The sequence below is a fragment of the Anguilla rostrata genome, chromosome 8 (assembly GCF_018555375.3).
Source record: "Anguilla rostrata isolate EN2019 chromosome 8, ASM1855537v3, whole genome shotgun sequence".
Taxonomy (NCBI): Eukaryota; Metazoa; Chordata; class Actinopteri; order Anguilliformes; family Anguillidae; genus Anguilla; species Anguilla rostrata.
In genome coordinates this window covers 56,481,603-56,504,001 of record NC_057940.1, presented here as the reverse complement: position 1 = coordinate 56,504,001, position 22,399 = coordinate 56,481,603, and the positions used below count along the sequence as shown (strand labels likewise).

Here is a 22,399-nt window from a genome sequence, read left to right as displayed (position 1 = left end):
CGTCTCAGTGCGTGCCATATGGCGCGTGCCTTTGTGCTCGGAAGCATTCCGTCACCGCTAGGACATTTTGGGAGCACGTTGACGCACGAGAACCCTATTTTCTGGATAAAATTAAATCGCAAGGCGCGCGTGATATGTAAAAATGCTGAGGTAAGATGAGGTAATACCCATGGTACCAGCACTTTAATTTAGCATATAATGGCATATAATACAAAAGAGTAAGGACCAATTATTCAATTTTGTGTGGTTATATTTAACAAAGATAGTATTATGCCAGTGTTCAGACATGTTTTTTCATGTTCACGTTCTTGTTTCATACTGTAATATACACCGTAGTTGCTGTGTGTGTGTCTGCAGGCGCATCTGTGTGGTTTATTCCGTAATAAATGCAGAACCGCCTCACGCTAATCAAGCCGATGAAAAATTCCTACGCGCGCCGCCGAAAATCACACACTATTTCTGTGTTCTACTGGAATTTTAAAAAACTTATTTCTGGGCTTCCGCTTATGCCAGGGCATCGGCCGTCCCTGAAGTCCGCTTCTCTCGCTTCGTTCTCAGCCCTCTCCTTACAGTGCTTTTCGCCCTGGGATGAGGGAGGAGGGGGCAGAGGCGCGCGCCAGCGCGGGGGGTGACGAGTCAATACAACTAATAATTTAATGGGGACACGGGGAGAGCGGAGAGGGACGGAGAGAGAGAGTGCGAGAGAGTGCACGAAAGAAAGAGAAAGAGGCTCCGTCCGTCCGGTCACAGATAAAAACCACAGCGAACGTCGCCAAGGGACCTGTCAACCGTCTTCACTGTGGCGAATGCGTCACCCCATGCGTCACCCAGGTCGGAAACCGAGACGCGCTTGTTTTTACCCGTCCGTACACATCGCATTCGCGCGAGAAGACGGGAAATATTCGCCTCTTTTTCTCCCGGAACGATGGACGGGCTAAGCTGACGCACCTCCTGGGGTCCTCACGCGAACAGACGCCGAACGCGCGCAGAAGCAGGCTGGGTGTGTAGGCTGACATTTGTTTACTTCCACGTCCGATGTTTTCGTTACCTATATCTTAGGCTACCGTTTCCACGATGGTGATTGATAACTCCGATGGAGGACTCCCCCACGCTGCATATTTTAAAAAAACTTTTTGAAACGAGCGTGTCTTATTTCTCTGCGGTTCAAAAGCCCGTCTTTGTGGCTCGAAGTGAAATAGCAGCCGACCGCTGTCGTCAATTAGCGGGCTTCAGAATAGAGCCTGCCGCATCAGACGACCCCATGTTATCGCTCTTCTGTCCAGCTGAAATTAATTGGAAAATCGCCTTTTCCGCCTCTCTCGGGGAGAGAGAATACCCGTCAGAAGACCGATGTCCATTGCCATGTCTGCAAAGCGTTAGAACTTTGGCTCGGTTCCGTTGCGTCCTTGTTTATCACTGACTGGTTTACCGGAGGAGACACACGGGACCCACGCGGCTTGATGCGCTCGCCTGTTTTGGAGCGGTGAGTGTCGGGCGGGTTCCCTAATTTGTCTGTGGTCTGCGGCACGCATTGTTCCTCTCCCCGGGCAGCCCGAGGATTGCGCCTCCTTTGTCTGCTTCGGAGGTCATCGCTAAATCCTGACCTGGACTCACGCCGGAACAGCCGGCCAATTTCAGACACCAGTCTTGTAATAATAAAATTAAAAAAAACATTTAAAGCAGGAAAATATATTTCTATTTGGGGACAGCCTTGGAAGGCTTTTTGGACAAAATCATTTAGGTGTTGTTCTAAATGTTAATGCAAGTGTTTCAGCTCTGAACAGGAGAATATGACTTAAAGTGTTTGTTTAAAAATACACTATTTAAATTAAAATTCTGAATGTGAGCATATGGAGTATGCTCACATTTAGAGAACATAGTTTGTTGTATATAGGACATTCCTGCTATAAGTCTGTGGTTTCAATACTTACTTGCTGTCTTATTTATTCTTATATTGCCTTAATTTAACCAGGTAGGCCACCTGAGAACCAATCCCAGCCCTACTTAGCTTCAGTAGTAACCAATCCCAGCCCTACTTAGCTTCAGCACTAACCAAGCCCAGCCCTGCTTAGCTTCAGTAGTAACCAATCCCAGCCCTGCTTAGCTTCAGTAGTAACCAAGCCCTGCCCTGCTTAGCTTCAGTACTGACCAAACACAGCCCTGCTTAGCTTCAGTACTAACAAAGCCCAGCCCAGACCTTAGCTTCAGTACTAACCAAACCCAGCCCTGCTTAGCTTCAGTACTAACCAAGCCCAGCCCTGCTTAGCTTCAGTGCTAACCAAGCCCAGACCTGCTTAGCTTCAGTACTAACCAAGCCCAGCCCAGCCCTGCGTAGCTTCAGTGCTAACCAAGCCCAGACCTTAGCTTCAATACCAACCAAGCCCAGACCTGCTTAGCTTCAGTACTAACCAAGCCCAGACCTGCTTAGCTTCAGTACTAACCAAGCCCAGACCTGCTTAGCTTCAGTACTAACCAAGCCCAGACCTGCTTAGCTTCAGTACTAACCAAACCCAGCCCTGCTTAGCTTCAGTACTAACCAAGCCCAGCCCATCTTAGCTTAGAGAGGGAAATAAAAAACAGCAGCCACACATATGCCCAACTCATACAGCTCTTTTTAAACATAACCACACCAGTTCATAGTATCCTCTTAAAGGTGTTATCCAAACTAAATAAAAAAAAACTAAAGGAAAGTAACAAATAAAGTAAAATTGAGAGGGAATTGAAGTCCATCTTTCTCTGTCCAGTTCCCAAGCTGCCAGGCGACTACAGAGCATGTTCTGTGTAATGCTCTGTACTCACCTGCCTGGCTGTGGAGCTCTGTGTGCAAAGGCACTGTGCTGAAAGGGATTAGTTGAGCTGGTTTAGGGTGTGATCTGATTGGTTGACTGAATAGGGGGTGTGGTCTGGTTAGATGAATAAGGGGTGTCGTCAGATTTATTAATTGAACAGCGGGTGTTGCCAGACTGATGAATGGAATAAGGGATATGGATTGATTGATTGATTGATTGATTGATGGAATAAGTGGTGTGACCTCCTGCCTCTCTCTCTCCTCCGCAGGTCACCGCGTGCGTGTGGGGGGGGGCGGGGGGCGGGGCCGAGGATGATGTCACACCTCAGCGAGACGTACCTGGGGAAGGAGAACCGCGAGCTGCCCAACTGTGCCGGGGAACCCAAGGGCCCCCCGGTGAAGGTGGCCCGGCTGGAGCAGAACAGGAGTCCCCTCGCCGGCCAGGCCCGACTGGGCAGCATGGGCGGGGCCAAAGCCCCTGGGGGGCCCCTCAAACCGCTGGGGCCCCTCCCCCTCCGGCTCGGCCACAGGAGAGGTAAGGCTCAACCGTTCTTTTTAACTGTTACATCACAGTGCATGCGCTGCGTTACATTGTTATGGTAAATTCCATCACGTTACTTTGTTACACTGTTATATGTTGCTACACTGTATCACACTGGGTTACATTGCATTGCAATATGTTACAATTCTGTTATACTTGTGTTGCGCTACACTGTATTATATTGCATAGTTAAATACTTTGCTGTCAACTGGATTCCTGGTTCAGCTCTACAGTGGAAAAGGGCTATAATGAGCCAGCCTGGTTCAGCTGTACAGTGGCAAAGGGCTGTAATTAGCCAGCCTGGTTCAGCTCTACAGTGGGAAAGGGCTATAATGAGCCAGCCTGGTCCAGCTCTACAGTGGGAAAGGGCTATAATGAGCCAGCCTGGTTCAGCTCTACAGTGGGAAAGGGCTATAATGAGCCAGCCTGGTTCAGCTCTACAGTGGGAAAGGGCTATAATGAGCCAGCCTGGTTCAGCTCTACAGTGGGAAAGGGCTATAATGAGCCAGCCTGGTTCAGCTCTACAGTGGGAAAGGGCTATAATGAGCCAGCCTGGTTCAGCTCTACAGTGGGAAAGGGCTATAATGAGCCAGCCTGGTTCAGCTCTACAGTGGGAAAGGGCTATAATGAGCCAGCCTGGTTCAGCTCTACAGTGGGAAAGGGCTATAATGAGCCAGCCTGGTTCAGCTCTACAGTGGGAAAGGCTATAATGAGCCAGCCTGGTTCAGCTCTACAGTGGGAAAGGGCTATAATGAGCCAGCCTGGTTCAGCTCTACAGTGGGAAAGGGCTATAATGAGCCAGCCTGGTTCAGCTCTACAGTGGGAAAGGGCTATAATGAGCCAGCCTGGTTCAGCTCTACAGTGGGAAAGGGCTATAATGAGCCAGCCTGGTTCAGCTCTACAGTGGGAAAGGGCTATAATGAGCCAGCCTGGTTCAGCTCTACAGTGGGAAAGGGCTATAATGAGCCAGCCTGGTTCAGCTCTACAGTGGGAAAGGGCTATAATGAGCCAGCCTGGTTCAGCTCTACAGTGGGAAAGGGCTATAATGAGCCAGCCTGGTTCAGCTCTACAGTGGGAAAGGGCTATAATGAGCCAGCCTGGTTCAGCTCTACAGTGGGAAAGGGCTATAAGGAGCCAGCCTGGTTCAGCTCTACAGTGGGAAAGGGCTATAATGAGCCAGCCTGGTTCAGCTCTACAGTGGGAAAGGGCTATAATGAGCCAGCCTGGTCCAGCTCTACAGTGGGAAAGGGCTATAATGAGCCAGCCTGGTTCAGCTCTACAGTGGGAAAGGGCTATAATGAGCCAGCCTGGTTCAGCTCTACAGTGGGAAAGGGCTATAATGAGCCAGCCTGGTTCAGCTCTACAGTGGGAAAGGGCTATAATGAGCCAGCCTTGTTCAGCTCTACAGTGGGAAAGGGCTATAATGAGCCAGCCTGGTTCAGCTCTACAGTGGAAAGGGCTATAATGAGCCAGCCTGGTTCAGCTCTACAGTGGGAAAGGGCTATAAGGAGCCAGCCTGGTTCAGCTCTACAGTGGGAAAGGGCTATAAGGAGCCAGCCTGGTTCAGCTCTACAGTGGGAAAGCTCTATAATGAGCCAGCCTGGTTCAGCTCTACAGTGGGAAAGGGGTATAATGAGCCAGCCTGGTTCCAGCTCTACAGTGGGAAAGGGGTATAATGATCCAGCCTGGTTCAGCTCTACAGTGGGAAAGGGCTATAATGAGCCAGCCTGGTTCAGCTCTACAGTGGGAAAGGGCTATAATGAGCCAGCCTGGTTCAGCTCTACAGTGGGAAAGGGCTATAATGAGCCAGCCTGGTTCAGCTCTACAGTGGGAAAGGGCTATAATGAGCCAGCCTTGTTCAGCTCTACAGTGGGAAAGGGCTATAATGAGCCAGCCTGGTTCAGCTCTACAGTGGGAAAGGGCTATAATGAGCCAGCCTGGTTCAGCTCTACAGTGGGAAAGGGCTATAATGAGCCAGCCTGGTTCAGCTCTACAGTGGGAAAGGGCTATAATGAGCCAGCCTGGTTCAGCTCTACAGTGGGAAAGGGCTATAATGAGCCAGCCTGGTTCCAGCTCTACAGTGGGAAAGGGTATAATGATCCAGCCTGGTTCAGCTCTACAGTGGGAAAGGGCTATAATGAGCCAGCCTGGTTCAGCTCTACAGTGGGAAAGGGCTATAATGAGCCAGCCTGGTTCAGCTCTACAGTGGGAAAGGGCTATAATGAGCCAGCCTGGTTCAGCTCTACAGTGGGAAAGGGCTATAATGAGCCAGCCTTGTTCAGCTCTACAGTGGGAAAGGGCTATAATGAGCCAGCCTGGTTCAGCTCTACAGTGGGAAAGGGCTATAATGAGCCAGCCTGGTTCAGCTCTACAGTGGGAAAGGGCTATAATGAGCCAGCCTGGTTCAGCTCTACAGTGGGAAAGGGCTATAATGAGACAGCCTGGTACAGCTCTACAGTGGGAAAGGGCAAAATAAGCCAGCCTGGTTCAGCTCTACAGTGGGAAAGGGCTATAATGAGCCAGCCTGGTTCAGCTCTACAGTGGGAAAGGGCTATAATGAGCCAGCCTGGTTCAGCTCTACAGTGGGAAAGGGCTATAATGAGCCAGCCTGGTTCAGCTCTACAGTGGGAAAGGGCTATAATGAGCCAGCCTGGTTCCAGCTCTACAGTGGGAAAGGGCTATAATGAGCCAGCCTGGTTCAGCTCTACAGTGGGAAAGGGCTATAATGAGCCAGCCTGGTTCAGCTCTACAGTGGGAAAGGGCTATAATGAGCCAGCCTGGTTCCAGCTCTACAGTGGGAAAGGGCTATAATGAGCCAGCCTGGTTCAGCTCTACAGTGGGAAAGGGCTATAATGAGCCAGCCTGGTTCAGCTCTACAGTGGGAAAGGGCTATAATGAGCCAGCCTGGTTCCAGCTCTACAGTGGGAAAGGGCTATAATGAGCCAGCCTGGTTCAGCTCTACAGTGGGAAAGGGCTATAATGAGCCAGCCTGGTTCAGCTCTACAGTGGGAAAGGGCTATAATGAGCCAGCCTGGTTCCAGCTCTACAGTGGGAAAGGGCAAAATGAGCCAGCCTGGTTCAGCTCTACAGTGGGAAAGGGCTATAATGAGCCAGCCTGGTTCAGCTCTACAGTGGGAAAGGGCTATAATGAGCCAGCCTGGTTCCAGCTCTACAGTGGGAAAGGGCTATAATGAGCCAGCCTGGTTCAGCTGTAAAGGGGTTCCAGGATGACTGTGCAGTTTTAAAGTGAGCTCGGCTTCTCTATGACAGCTGTTCACACAGTAGGTGCTGACGCTGGTCTGCTGAGTGAGTGAGTGTGTGTGTGTGTGTTTACGTGTGTGTGTGTGTGTGTCTGCTGAGAGCGATCTCCTCTGTGCTTTTCCTGTCCTCCTGTTCCTCCCGGCCGGTGTCCTGCGGTGGGAGTGTTCTGGAACCCTCCGGCAGCTTCCCTTTGTGACGCAGCGGAGTGTTGTGGGCAGCGTTCCCCGACGCCTCCTGCTGTCCAAAAAACGGCACTTAGAGCGATGTATTGCGGTGCAGAATGTGTATTTCTGCAGAATTATTTCTGTTTATGGAGTTTACCTAGAACAGAAAGAGAGAGATGGAGTGCAAAGCATGCTGGGATGTGTCAGGTATTGAAAGACACCCATTTGCGGACCTGATCCTCCCGTGTGTGCAGGTATGACACTCTGCTTTATTAGTTTGTGACAGGCTTGTGTCGGGTTGGTGGTGTTAACGGTGTGTGGCCGTGCTCCTGTCCTGCACGTTCCCTAGGCAACATGCTGCCAGTCTTCTGTGTGGTGGAGCACCAGGAGGGGGCGCTGGAGAGCCGGGAGGGGACGGAGGAGCACGCGGAGTTTGTGCTGGTCAGGAAGGACCTGCTGTTCAACCAGCTGATCGAGATGGCGCTGCTCTCTCTGGGGTACTCACACAGCTCCGCGGCACAAGCCAAAGGTACCGCCATCAGGCTACCGGAGCCCCTCTACTGCCCCGCAATGCCCTTCTACTGCCCCTCTACTGCCCAACCCTGCCCCTCTACTGCCCCGCAACGCCCCTCTACTGCCCAACCCTGCCCCTCTACTGCCCCTCTACTGCCCCACAACACCCCTCTACTGCCCCGCAATGCCCCTCTACTGCCCCTCTACTGCCCAACCCTGCCCCTCTACTGCCCCGCAACACCCCTCTACTGCCCCTCTACTGCCTGACCTGCCCTCTATGCCCTACTGCCACGCCCCTCTACTGCCCCTCTACTGCCCTAACCTGCCCCTCTACTGCCCCTCTATGGCCCCTCATCGCCCTACCTGCCCCTCTACTGCCCCTAACCCCCTCTACTGCCCTACTGCCCTGCCCCTCTACTGCCCCACATCACCCCTCTACTGCCCCTCTATGGCCCCACACTGCCCCCTACCACCCTACCCTGCACTTCTACCACCCCGCCCTGCCCTTCTACAACCACAACCTGTCCCTCTACCACCACAACATGTCCCTGTACCACCCCTGTGTGTGTGTGCGGTGCAGGTCTGATCCAGGTGGGGAAGTGGAACCCTGTTCCTCTCTCCTGTGTGACAGACGCTCCTGATGCCACAGTGGCGGACATGCTGCAGGATGTTTACCAAGTCATCACTCTGAAAATCCAGCTGCTCAGGTCAGTCCCCACTGCACACACTATAAACACATCGCACACTTTACACAAGGTCCCCACAATACACACTGCACACACTATAAACACATCGCACACTTTACACAAGGTCCCCACAATACACACTGCACACATAGTCCCCACAATGCACAGTCCCCACTATACACACTCACACACTGACCCCACAATGCACAGTCCCCACTATACACACTGCACACACTATAAACACATCGCACACTTTACACAAGGTCCCCACAATACACACTGCACACATAGTCCCCACAATGCACAGTCCCCACTATACACACTGCACACACAGACCCCACAATGCACAGTCCCCACTATACACACTGCACACACTATAAACACATCGCACACTTTACACAAGGTCCCCACAATACACATTTCACACATAGTCCCCACAATGCACAGTCCCCACTATACACACTGCACACACTATAAACACATCGCACACTTTACACAAGGTCCCCACAATACACACTGCACACACAGTCCCCACAATGCACAGTCCCCACTATACACACTGCACACACTATAAACACATCGCACACTTTACCCAAGGACCCCACAATACACACTGCACACAGTGTCTACAGTCCCCACTGTAGACACTGCACACACTATGGACACTGCACACACAGTCCCCACTATACACACTCAAACACAGTCCCTACTATACACACTCAAACACAGTCCCTACTATATGCACTTTTCTGTGCAAATCCAGGTCCACAACTCTAGATTTCTCCCTCTCTCCTTTCTGTGCAATCACACGCGTGTTTGAATGTTTCTGATTCAAATCAGAATGTGTGGATATCTTTAAAAGAAAACTTAAAACACACCTTTTTAGCCTGGCTTCTATCTAGTGTGTGTTGATTTCGACTTGCACTTTTACTGTTATTTATTATTTTATTATACTATATTTTATTTATTAATTTTCATGTTTTTTTATTTATACTCATGTCCTTTTTAACCTGCAGTTTTTTATGTTCAGCACTTGGAGTTTCATTTGATGTATGACTTGTGCTGTATAAATAAAGTTTGATTGATGTGCGGGGAATTAATTGAGTGATGTGGCAGAACCCGGCTCTGGGCACACGCGGGGCTGGGCTTGAGGGAGCACCTGGTAGTAACGCTCAGAGAGCATTCAGTCACCAGCACTCAGGGGAGAGGGAGGGAGAGGTGAGCAGATGAGAGAAGGATGGAGAGACTGGGTAAAGAAGCTGGAGATATGTATATATATAGAGAGAGAGAGACAGAGGAAGAAAAGGAGAGAGGAAGGAAGAAAAGGGTGAGGGGGGAGGCAGGGAGGGAGGGGGAACTCTCCAGATGCATGTGCATCGTACATCAGATTATATCATGCTCTTGTAGCACAAAGGCAAAGCTGGTTCATCTCTCTCTCTCTCTCTTTCTCTCTATCTCTCTCCTCCCTCTCTTTCTCTCCCTCTCTCTTCCCCCTCCCCCTCTCTCCCCTTCTCTCTCCCCTCACTCACTCTCTCTCCTCTCTCTCTCTTCTCTCTCCTCTCCCCTCCTGCTCCTCTTCCCTCTCTCCTCTCTCTCTCTCCTCTCCCCTCTCCTCTCTCTCTCTTCTCTCTCTGTCTTTGCTCTCTCCCTCTCCCTCTCTCTCGCTCTGCTCTCTCCCTCTCTCTCTCTCTTTCGCTCTCTCCCTCTCCCCCTCTCTCTCTCTGCTCTCTCCCTCTCTCTCTCTCCCTCTCTCTCTCTCTCTCTCTCTCTCTCTTTCGCTCTCTCTCTTCTCCTCCCCCTCTCTCTCTCAGTGCAGTGTTAATGTCTCTCCTCTCTCTCTCTCTCTCTCCCCCTCCCCCCTCTCTCTCAGTGCAGTGTTAATGCTCTCTCTCTCTCTCTCTCTCCCCTCCCCCCCTCCCCCTCTCTCTCAGTGCAGTGTTAATGTCTCTCTCTCTCTCTCTCTCTCTCCCCTCTCTCTCTCTCTCTCTCTCTCTCTCTCTCTCTCTCTCTCTCTCTCTCTCCCCTCTCTCTCTCTCTCAGTGCAGTGTTAATGTCTCTCTCTCTCTCTCTCTCTCTCCCTCCCCCTCTCTCTCCTCTCTCTCTCTCTCAGTGCAGTGTTAATGCTCCTCTCTCTCTCTCTCTCCTCTCTCTCTCTCTCTTCTTCTCCTCCTCTCTCTCCCCTCTCCTCTCTCTCTCTCTCAGTGCAGTGTTAATGTCTCTCTCTCTCTCTCTCTCTCTCTCTCTCTCTCTCTCTCTCAGTGCAGTGTTAATGTCTCTCTCTCTCTCTCTCTCTCCAGTTGTCCTAAGCTGGAAGATCTTCCCCCAGAGCAGTGGACTCACTCCACGGTGAGGAACGCTTTGAAGGAGCTGCTCAGAGACACGAACCAGAGTTCTCTGGCCAAAGAGTGCCCCCTGTCCCAGGTACCCCCACTCCACTGTACCCCCCTCGCCGTGCCCCTGTCCCAGGTACCCCCACTCCACTGACCTTGGCTGTCAGGACCCCCCTCGCTCCGTGCCCCTGTCCCAGGTACCCCCATCCCGCCCACCCCCCCCCACTCCACTCCACTGTACCCCCCCCTCGCCGTGCCCCTGTCCCAGGTACCCCCCCACTCCACTGTACCCCCCTCGCCGTGCCCCCTGTCCCAGGTACCCCCCACTCCACTGTACCCCCCTCGCCGTGCCCCTGTCCCAGGTACCCCCCCACTCCACTGTACCCCCCTCGCCGTGCCCCTGTCCCAGGTATGGGAGATGAGCTATTTTTGTGGCAACGGCATGGGATGTTTTTTTCTGTAATCAGTAATAGTCTTGTCTTTGGTAGAAACTGAGGGACTGATGACAGAGATACTGCAGAGTATTTAAGTGATAAAAGCTGTGTGACTGGGTGTGTGTAGTGACCTCTCGTCTGTCTGCTTCTGTCTGCGTTTGTGCCGTTAACGGTAAACGTGCTGAGGAATCCATTTCAGCATCAGAAACAAAAGAGAAAACAAGCTGAGACTGAAGTGCAGTAAACAGGAAGTGCTCGCAGCTTCTGCGTCACCGTGCAGGAGGAGAGCGCGCGCGACTCAGGCCACGCGGTTATTCTGGGGCGCACAGCTGCCGCAGTCCCCGTTAAAAACCTGCCGTGGCGTGTGGGGAACTGCCTTCTGGGAAAGAGGTGGGAGGGGTCGGGAGCCGGACAGAAAGAGAGAGAGAGAGGGGCGGGGGTTTGTAAAAAGAGAGAGAGAGAGGACCCCCCCAGACCAGCTGTGTGTTTCCGCCCCAGCCTGTTACCGCAGGGGGCTCTGTAATCAGCAGTAAATCTGTGCTTTTACCTTCTACCTCACACTCCCAGTGTGTGGCTGCGTGAGGTATCCACTGAACCCCTGTCGGATTGTGGGGTTAGTTAGTGTGTTTTTGCAGTGTTGAGTTGCAGGGTTAATTTGTGTTTTTACAGTGTTGAGTTGCAGGGTTAATTTGTGTTTTACAGTGTTGAGTTGCAGGGTTAATTTGTGTTTTTACAGTGTTGAGTTGCAGGGTTAATTTGTGTTTTTACAGTGTTGAGTTGCAGGGTTAATTTGTGTTTTTACAGTGTTGAGTTGCAGGGTTAATTTGTGTTTTACAGTGTTGAGTTACAGAATTAATTTGTGTTTTTACAGTGTTGAGTTGCAGGGTTAATTTGTGTTTTACAGTGTTTAGTTGCAGGGTTAATTTGTGTTTTTGCAGTGTTGAGTTGCAGGGTTAATTTGTGTTTTTACAGTGTTGAGTTGCAGGGTTAATTTGTGTTTTTACAGTGTTGAGTTGCAGGGTTAATTTGTGTTTTACAGTGTTGAGTTGCAGGGTTAATTTGTGTTTTGCAGTGTTGAGTTGCAGGGTTAATTTGTGTTTTACAGTGTTGAGTTGCAGGGTTAATTTGTGTTTTGCAGTGTTGAGTTGCAGGGTTAATTTGTGTTTTGCAGTGTTGAGTTGCTGGGTTAATTTGTGTTTTGCAGTGTTGAGTTGCTGGGTTAATTTGTGTTTTACAGTGTTGAGTTGCTGGGTTAATTTGTGTTTTACAGTGTTGAGTTGCTGGGTTAATTTGTGTTTTGCAGTGTTGAGTTGCTGGGTTAATTTGTGTTTTGCAGTGTTGAGTTGCTGGGTTAATTTGTGTTTTACAGTGTTGAGTTGCTGGGTTAATTTGTGTTTTTACAGTGTTGAGTTGCTGGGTTAATTTGTGTGCTAATGAAGTGCAGAGTTTTTTCTGTCCTGTTATTGGTCCAGGGAGCTGCAGGAAGTTTGTGGGATGAATATATCGGTCTCTGTGTGAGCTTGTAGATCACAGAACCTGTAATTAGGAGCGTATTTGTGTGCAGAAGCAACTGTCATAACCTGTCATAACCAGTCATCAACTGTCATCACCGTGGCAACGGCGTCTCCAGCCAGAGGGCTCCTGGCGGCCCTGATACTGTTAGCGACAGCAGCTAGCGCCTACCTGCTACCTCGAAAAAACAGATGGGGCGATTTTTTTTCATCTTCTCTCTTTCTCTCTCCATCTTCTGAATATTTATAACCATCAAAACAACCCCTGCAATCCACCCTGCGGGCAGCGGGTTAATAAAAGGAAGTCGCTCTCCGCGGTGTTTGTGAAGAGTGTGGATTAGAAGTGTGATGAAATGTAGAGATGGTGTGGGGGTGTGAGTGGGTGTAGGGGGTGGAGTCTGCATTTATGGCTTCTTTGGATGAAAGAGGGAGGCCCGGTTCTCCTGGAGTCACGTTAGCTTTGGATGTTTTTTTTTTACGGTCCTCGTGTTCCACAGTCTGTGTTTAAATAACTCTGACAGTGTGAAAGATCGGTGTTAACTATCAGTGTTAATTTGGTTTAAAAACAGAGGCTGTTATTTTCGGTGTAACCCTGACGGTCACAGTCTGGCTCACAGAATGCTTCCGTTTTATATTTTTGGAGTTTTGCGAGTGTTTGTATTTTGTGTGTGCATTTATACTTTTGGTTGTGTGTGCGTGTGTGCATAACGTATGTGTATGTGTGTGTGTGTTAGCGTGTGGGTGTGTGAATATGTCTGCTGTGTAATCAGTGTGTTTTTGTGCTTTTACGTGTTTGTGAGTATGTGGAGGAGCATGGAGGTGTGTGTCATTCAGGATTAGTTAATGTAATTTAATAATGCAGTGGGCTTTCCTTCAAACACCATCTCTCTCCCTCTCCCTCTCTCTCTCCCTGTCTCTCTCCCTCTCCCTCCCTCTCTCCCTCCCTCTCTCCCCTCTCTCCCTCCCTCTCTCTCCCTATCTCTCCCTCCCTCTCTCCCCCTCTCTCCCTCCCTCTCTCCTTCTCTCTCTCTCCCCCTCTCCCTCTCTTTCAGAGCATGATTTCCTCCATAGTCAACAGCACTTACTACACAAATGTTTCTGCCACCAAGTGCCAGGAGTTTGGCCGCTGGTACAAACATTACAAGAAGAATAAAGACATGATGGGTAAGAGAAACATGTGCACCATCTCTCTCTCTCTCTCCCTCCCTCTCTCTCTCTCTCTCTCTCTCTCTCTCTCTGTCTCTCCACCACTTACAGACTACTTTACTCACGCCATCTCAATATGGCGGCCAGTTTGTAGCGATGAAAAATTGGCACCAGCTTTTGGTGCATGGTGTTGTTTTTGTCACCAGTTTCTAGCACGCTAAATTCAGGTGAGCATTCTCAGTAGCGCAGGAACATCAAACCGTTTAAAAATAGCGAGCTGCTGCTTCAGCGTGGCTTTCTACCATCCTGGTAATTTAATTTGAAAAATTATTAAAGAGTTGAATGAATTTAATGAATTAATATTTGTTTCATTGGTCCCGTTTGATTGCATTAAGAATTACAAGGACAAGATGAATTCAGCTGGTGTTTTTGACAAATTTAGCATCGTGCTTTAATTTACCATGACTTCCACACGGAGGTTCATATTTGGATTTCTACTTACTCAGTCTTACACGGTTTCATTTAAATTCCAGCCAGCTGTTTTTTTAACGACACAAGTCTACATCGCCTCATGCAGACGAGGTTGCTGATTTGGCGATGTGTGATATTGTTTTAACAGGAATTAATAGACCTCGAAATAACATATAGATCACTTGGGTACATACTAGCCACTGACCATTTTAACCAGCTGCTGCAGTACCATATGTGTAACAAAAACTTGTGGTTTGATTGAATTGTATCTTGAACTGGTCAAGTGCTTTTGATTGAATCTATGGGCCTTTCTCTCCATATTTCTCATCTAATCCCCTCTCCTTTCCATCCCTCTCTATGTTTATCTCTCTATCTTTCCCACCCCTCTATCACCCCCTCTCTCTCTCTCTTTCTTGCTCTCTCCTCTCTCTCACTCTTTCTCTTTCTCTCTCTTTCCCACCCCTCTCCGTCTCTCTGGGTTGATCTCTCTCTCTCTCACTCACACTCCAGAGATTGATGGCCAATCGGAGCTCTCCTCTCCGGGCTTGAACCACGTGACCTACGGCCAGCAGCCAATCGGCCAGCCGCCCGGGGCCTCTTCTCCGGTGCCGAACCGCCCCCCCTGCCCCCAGCCTCCTCCCCGGCCTCCTCCCCGGCACCGGGCCGCACCCCCCCGCCCCCGGCCCTGGTGGCGGGTCACATGGGGCCCCAGCTGGTCAGTCAGCAGCTGGCGCAGTTCCTCAGCCAGCAGTACGCCGTCAACCGCCTGCTGGCTCACCACGGCCTGGGCCACCAGTACCTCAACCACCCGCCCGTCAGCCGCTGTGGCCCCGCCCAGCCCCCGCTGGACCCCGCCCCCGGCCCAGGCCACGCCCCCGGCCCCGCCCCAGGCCACGCCCCCGCCGCACCCTGCTCCGACGTCTCCCCGGAGATCTACCAGTGGGTGCGGGACGAGCTCAAACGGGCCGGGATCTCCCAGGCCGTGTTCGCCCGAGTCGCCTTCAACCGTACACAGGTGTGTGTGTGTGTGTGTGTGTGTGTGTGTGTGTGTGTGAGTGTGTGAGTGTGTGTGTGTGTGTGTGTGTGTGTGTGTGTGTGTGTGTGTGTGTGTGTGTGTGTGTGTGAGTGTGTGTGTGTGAGTGTGTGTGTGTGTGTGTGTGAGTGTGTGTGAGTGTGTGTGTGTGAGAGAGAGTGTGTGTGTGTGTGTGTGTGAGAGTGTGTGTGTGTGAGTGTGTGTGTGTGAGAGAGTGTGTGTGTGTGTGTGTGTGTGTGTCTGGGTGTGTTTTTGTATGAGTAAACGAGTGTGTGTGTGTGTGTGTGTGTGTGTGTGTGTGTGTGTGTGTGTGTGTGAGTGAGTGTGTGTGTGAGTGTGAATGTGAGTGTGAGTGTGTGTGAGTGAGTGTGTGTGTGTGTGTGTGCGTGTGTGTGTGAGTGTGTGTGTGAGAGTGCGTGAGTGTGTGTGTGTGAGTGTGTGTGTGTGAGAGTGTGTGTGTGTGTGTGTGAGAGTGTGTGAGTGTGTGTGTGTGTGTGTGTGTGTGTGTGTGAGAGTGTGTGTGTGTGTGTGTGTGAGTGTGTTTGTGTGCCTGTGTGTGTATGTGAGAGTGTGTAGTGTGTGAGTGTGTGTGTGTGTGTGTGTGTGTGAGAGTGTGGATGTGTGTGAGTGAGTGTGAGTGTGTGTGTGTTTGTGTGCCTGTGTGTGTATGTGTGTGTGTGTGTGTGTGGGGAGGCGGGGCCTAGGGCTCTGGATTCTGCCCTGTTATCAGCAGTAATTAGTGTTTGTGGGCGGGGCCTAGAGCCCTGGATTCTGCCCTGTTATCAGCAGTAATCACTAGAGTAGTGTGCCCCTGTGTTCCTGCTGAGACCGAGCGCCATGACAACTGCGATCCTTGTCAGGTCAGACACTGGCATGTCTGTAACGTGCCTGGCTGGCTGGCTGCCAATCAGGGAAGGGCGGGGCCAGGTCACAGCGAGGGAGAGAGAGAGGAGAGGGGAAGAGAGGGAGGGGGAGAGAGAGAGGAGAGGGGAAGAGAGGGAGAGAGAGGGGTTGAGAAGTGAGGGAGAGAGAGAGGGGGGGAAGAGGGGGAAGGGGAGAGAGAGAGGGGAGGGGGAAGAGAGAGAGAGAGGGGTTGGGAAGTGAGGGAGAGAGAGAGGGGTGGGGAAGAGAGGGAGGGGGAGAGAGAGAGGGGAGGGGGAAGAGAGAGAGAGAGGGGTTGGGAAGAGAGGGAGAGAGAGAGGGGTGGGGAAGAGGGGGAAGGGAGGGGGAAGAGAGGCTTACAGCTGAATCTCCTCTGTGATTGGCTGAAGGGTCTGCTGTCGGAGATCCTGCGGAAGGAGGAGGACCCAGCGGTGGCGTCGCAGTCCCTGCTGGTGAACCTGCGCGCCATGCAGAACTTCCTGCTGCTCCCGGAGACGGAGAGAGACCGCGTCTACCAGGACGAGCGCGAGAGGAGCATCAGCGCCGCGTCCGCCATCAGCCCCGCCCCCCTGATCAGCACGCCGCCGCCCCGCCCTGCACAGGTACCCCACCCAGCCCCGCCCCATCCCGCCCTGCCCAGCCCTGCCCAGCCCTGCCCCCTGATCAGCACGCTGCCACCCCTTTGGTTACAAGACCAGATCCTTACCCATTATATTTGTGTGTCTGTAATCCACAGCAATGCTGTGTTGTGTCTGTGATCCTCAGTGATGCTGTGATGTGTCTGTGATCCTCAGCGATGTATCTGTTATCCTCAGTGATATGTCTGTGATCCTTAGTGATGTGTCTGTGATCCTCAGTAATGTGTCTGTGATCCTCAGTAATGTGTCTGTGATCCTCAGTGATGTGTCTGTGATGTGTCTGTGATCCTCAGTGATGTGCCTGTGATCCTCAGTAATGTGTCTGTGATGTGTCTGTGATCCTCATTGATGTGTCTGTGATCCTCAGTAATGTGTCAGTGATGTGTCTGTGATCCTCATTGATGTGTCTGTGATCCTCAGTAATGTGTCTGTGATGTGTCTGTGATCCTCAGTAATGTGTCTGTGATGTGTCTGTGATCCTCAGTGGTGTGTCTGTGATCCTCAGTGATGTGTCTGTGATCTCAGGTCAGGAGAGAGGACTGTAACAGCAGCCGGCCTGAAGAGTGGCACCAGCGAACTGTCAGCCTCTCTCCTGTGAGTGCGTCTTTTCACTGAGACTCCGCCCACTTTCACACTTACACTCAGCCTTCCATGTGTGACTCCTGAGACTCCGCCCACTTTCACACTTACACTCAGCCTTCCGTGTGTGACTCCTGAGACTCCGCCCACTTTCACACTTACACTCAGCCTTCCGTGTGTGACTCCTGAGACTCCGCCCACTTTCACACCTACACTCAGCCTTCCGTGTGTGACTCCTGAGACTCCGCCCACTTTCACACTTACACTCAGCCTTCCGTGTGTGACTCCTGAGACCCCGCCCACTTTCACACTTACACTCAGCCTTCCGTGTGTGACTCCTGAGACTCCGCCCACTTTCACACTTACACTCAGACTTCCGTGTGTGACTCCTGAGACTCCGCCCACTTTCACGCTTACACTCAGCCTTCCGTGTGTGACTCCTGAGACAACGCCCATTTCACACCTACGCTCAGCCTACCGTGTAACTCCTGAGACTCCTCCCTCTCCTCTGATTGGCCAGCGCACACTGTACTTCCATTGATGTATGCCAGATTGATTGGTGTTGATTGTCATAAAGAATGCGATCCCTCTATCCCACCCCCCCCCACCCCCTTCCGCAGGGAAAGCCCTCGCCCCACCATGGTGACCGAAACCTGAAGGTGGATGGCTGCCTACTGAATATAAACACCTCCCTCAGCACCTCCATCTATGAGGAGATCCAGCAGGAGATGAAACGGGCCAAAGTCTCCCAGGCCATGTTTGCCAAGGTGGCAGCATCTAAGAGCCAGGTACTGACTGAATAATTACTGACCAGTTACTGACCCAGTCCGGACCATAGAGTTATTGACCCAGTCCTGACCAGAGAGTTACTGAACCAGTACTGACCAGAGAGTTACTGAACCAGTACTGACAAGCGAGTTCCTGACCCAGTACTGACCAGCAAGTTACTGACCCTGTACTGACCAGACAGTTACTGACCCTGTACTGACCAGACAGTTACTGACCCCATCCTGATCAGAGAATTACTGACCCAGTAATGACCAAAAGTTACTGACCCAGTACTGACCAAACAGTTACTGACCCAGTACTGACCAGAGAGTTACTGACCCAGTAGTGACCAGCGAGTTACTTACCCAGTATTGACCAGACAGGTACAGACCCAGTATTGAACAAACAGTTACTGACCCAGTACTGACCAGAGAGTTACTGACCCAGTCCTGACCAGAGTTACTGACCCAGTACTGACCATAGCCTGGTGCTGACCTTTGAGTTACTGACTCAATACTGGCCACTGCCTGATACCAACCCAGGATGAGTTAGTGAGTTGTTTTAGTGCAGTACTGAGCACAGAGCGAGGTGTGGGTGAGCTGGTGGAATCAGCTGTCCTCAGGAGGAGGAGGTGTATGAGATATAAAGTGGTGTCTGTGTGTCTGTGAGTTATTTCACTCTAGGCACAGAGGTGTAGTATTACAGTAATTGATTTAATTGGTATAATTGGTGCAGTTAAAGCTATGTGTTTGTGTGTGTGTGTGTGTGTGTGTCTGGGTGTGTTTTTGTATGAGTAAACGAGTGTGTGTGTGTGTGTGTGTGTGTGTGTGTGAGAGTGTGTGTGTGTTTGTGTGTGTGTGTGTGTGTGTGTGTTATGGCCTGTTTTTAATGAGACAGGTATGAATGTCACATACTGAGCGTGTCAGAACCTGCGTTTGGCTTCTGGAATACCAGGTCCCCACAGGGCTGCTCACCTGTCACATGACCACCAATACAAACCTCCATTTACACACACACCTAGGATAAGCGGGTATGGATAATGGATGGTCCCTGCCCAGAATAAGTGGGTATAGATAAGGTTTGGACCCTGCCCAGAATAAGTGGGTATAGATAATGGATGGACTCTGCCCAGGATAAGCAGTTATAGATAATGGATGGACCCTACCCAGGATAAGTGGGTATAGATAATGGATGGACCCTGCCCAGAATAAAAAGATAGAGATAATGGATGGACCGTGCCCAGGATAAGCAGTTATAGATGATGGATGGACAGGTGCAATACAGGAGTCTGATGATTCTGTTGTAATTTTATGTTGTTCTTTTTTAAATCTTCAGCTGGAGCAGATTTAGTGGTAAAGTCACCCAGGGTGGAATTAGACAGTTAGTTTTCTCTGATTACATTTTACATCTGATTACTGGGTGTGTGATTGGTTACTCAGGGCTGGCTGTGATTGATTATTCTGGTCGTGTCTGTGATTGGTTACTCAGGGCTGGTTGTGATTGATTATTCTGGTCCTGTCTGTGATTGGTTACTGAGGGCTGTCTGTGATTGATTATTCTGGACTGATCTGTGATTGATTTCTCAGGGCTGGCTGTGATTGATGATTCTGGACTAATCTGTAATTGATTGCTCAGGGCTGGCTGTGATTGATTATTCTAGACTAATCTGTGATGGATTGCTCAGGGCTGGCTGTGATTTGATTATTCTGGACTGATCTGTGATGGATTGCTCAGGGCTGGCCGTGATTTGATTATTCTGGACTGATCTGTGATTGATTGCTCAGGGCTGGCTGTGATTTGATTATTCTGGACTGATCTGTGATTAATTGCTCAGGGCTGGCTGTGATTTGATTATTCTGGACTGATTTGTGATTGATTGCTCAGGGCTGGCTGTGATTAGATTATTCTGGCTGATCTGTGATGGATTGCTCAGGGCTGGCTGTGTGAGCTGCTGCGCTGGAAGGAGGAGCCCTCTCCAGAGAACCGCACCCTGTGGGACAACCTGTCCCTGATTCGCCGCTTCCTGAGTCTGCCCCAATCAGAACGTGACGCCATCTATGAGCAGGAGAGCAGTGGGGCGACACAGCACCTGTCTGACCGCTCCACACACCTGCTGCACCTGCCCACGGACCTGTCAGACTCACACCTGCTGCACCTGCCCACGGACCCTGTACAGGTTAGCTCCACACACCTGCTGCACCTGCCCACGGACCCTGTACAGGTTAGCTCCACACACCTGCTGCACCTGCCCACAGACCCTGTACAGGTGAGCTCCACACACACTATATACACACACACACACACACACACACACACTGATTGTTGGGGACTGAAAGGGGTATTTTGCGGGGTGATGCAGTTTGTTGTCGTCGGTAACACCCCACCACTTCCTCCCACAGATGCAACCAAGCCAGCAACACCATCAGCACCAGCGAATGTCCCCGTCGCCCCAGCAACAGGCCTCACCTTCCCAGCAGCCCCTGCAGCAGCAGAGAGCTCGGCAGCCCGCCCCGGAGGGGGGCGGGGCCCAGGGAAGGGGTGGGGCCAGGGGCGGGGCCGGGGGCGGGATCTCTCTGGAGGCCTTGGGGATTCTGCAGAGCTTTGTTCAGGACGTGGGACTGCACCCCAACGAGGAGGACGTCCACACCCTGTCCGCTCAGCTGGACCTGCCCAAACCCGCCATCCTCAGCTTCTTCCTCCGCCAGCGTCACCAGGGCAACCAGCCCCAGGGGTGCAGCCCCGGCCGGCGGGGGGCGGCGGAGGAGGAGGAGGAGGAGGAGGAGGAGGAAGCTCGGCTGAAGACCCTGGATGAGAGCACGCAGACCAGCAGCATCGTCTTCAGCGTCAAGACCGAGGACCAAGCCTCCTGCACTGAGCGTGCCCGGTCTGGCCACGCCCCCTCCGCTGACCACACCCCTGAGCCTGACTCCGCCTCTGCTGCTGACCCCGCCCCCCTGCCAGACCAGGCTCAGAGTGACTGATGCAGCCAAATCCACGGCTTTTTGCTCTCTGTCAGTAATTACGTAACTCAGAAACTGAGACAGAAAAGTGCATTACATAACCCTGAATATTTCCATTACGTAACTCTGGATATTTGCAGGCAACACTGGATTTGGCCATTTTTTATTCTTGTTTGTTTTTGTTTATGAAAGCTACTGATGAAGGCTGCAGACTGACGACAGTGTGTGCCACTGTGCAGATTATACACAGACCCGCAATGGCGTTGCATGAGGGACACGCTCACTTCCTGTTCCACACCCCAGACTTCCTGTGACATTGCCATTCTGGTACCAGGCTGTCGCCATGGAAATGCGTGGGAGGGGCGTGGCTCATGTTGCTCATGTTATTAGTCAGGGGGAAATATTAATGCGTTCACACAGACGTTATATTTACTTGAGTGAGACAAAGGAGAAAAATAAACCATTTTGAAAAACTATGCCAGCAAATGCTTTGTACTGTATGGCCCTGCTGGGGGGGGGGGGGAGTTTTAGAAACGTTAAGAATCTTCTCGTAGTTTAAAATGTGAAACTCCTCCTTTCCTTGTTTGCCCATTAAATAATTTATTTTCAGGTTCTGATGTGTTTCCAATGCTATTCTGTTTTTTAAGTTTCTTTTATTTTACGCTTCTTTTTATTTTGTTTTTATTCTTTTTTTATTTATGTTATTTCCGTGAGCAGTTAAATAAGTGTCTTAAAAGTTTTACATGGAAAATGTGCTTTAAAGTTAGAAAGAGTGCTACATGTATTTTTTAAAAAATACATAAATGTTGTATGCAATTTTGACGATGGTCCAGGTTACCCTGCAGTCAGTTGAGAGAGGTGAGGGAGGGGAGGGGCCCGTGTGTGCGATGCTTCTTCCTCTCGTGTCCTACGCACTGGAAATGCCGTTTCTGGATGAATATCCTGTACAGGAACCCTCTCTCTCTTTAAGGAGTGAAATGGGAGCGGGGGCTATTTTGGCACAGCTGGCCGTGTCACACGTGTTCCTCTCTGTCTCTGAGACTGACCGGCTCCGGAGAGGATCCTCTGTGTCTCTGAGACTGACCAGCTCTGGGGAGGATCCTCTGTGTCTCTGAGACTGACCAGCTCCAGAGAGGAGACGATATGTTGATTGTTTACGACACGATTAAACAATGTTTGTACTGCACTGCAGATTCTTTGTGTTCGTAACGATGAAGCATTTTAATGGGAATAAAGTGAGATTAAGTATACGCAGACCCTGTGGCTCTCCGGGACCAGGGCTGGGGACCCCAGCAGACCCTGCGGCTCTCCGGGACCAGGTTCTACTCTTTTTTAAGTAGTGTGCCTCTCCTTTGTCCTGTGATTATGAAAATGGCATAGAGGGAAATGTTCTATGCTTCAGCATCAAACTGCTTGTTTAATTTTACAATCTCAACATTTAGTGATCCTTTGTACACAAACACACACACACACACACATGCACACACGCACACACATGCAATCCATACTCCACACCATCACATCACACAAAATATGCATATGATAACACTCTATTCTTTTCTCACACACATGAAAGCACACACTAAATGTTTTTAATAATTCTTTACTTTACTATTATCACAATATTAATTCAGCTCCACGAGGAAACATTCTCAAAAAGCAATCTCCTGCGACAGACCGTAATCTCTGCTTAT

The 22,399-nt window shown here is 50.7% G+C and overlaps 1 protein-coding gene across 1 annotated transcript; it reads left to right on the top strand.

The window, feature by feature from the left end:
• Positions 1-546: 546 nt before the first annotated feature.
• satb1a (SATB homeobox 1a) lies at positions 547-21,955 on the top strand. Its single transcript, XM_064349169.1, is given in 14 exon segments — positions 547-1,483; positions 3,058-3,323; positions 7,104-7,283; positions 7,848-7,974; positions 10,251-10,374; positions 13,281-13,392; positions 14,356-14,450; positions 14,453-14,860; positions 16,150-16,362; positions 16,924-16,992; positions 17,598-17,765; positions 19,679-19,876; positions 19,913-20,011; positions 20,145-21,955. Coding segments are annotated over 14 exon segments (2,664 nt in total). The 5' UTR covers positions 547-1,460; the 3' UTR covers positions 20,727-21,955.
• The last annotated feature ends 444 nt before the right edge of the window (positions 21,956-22,399 follow it).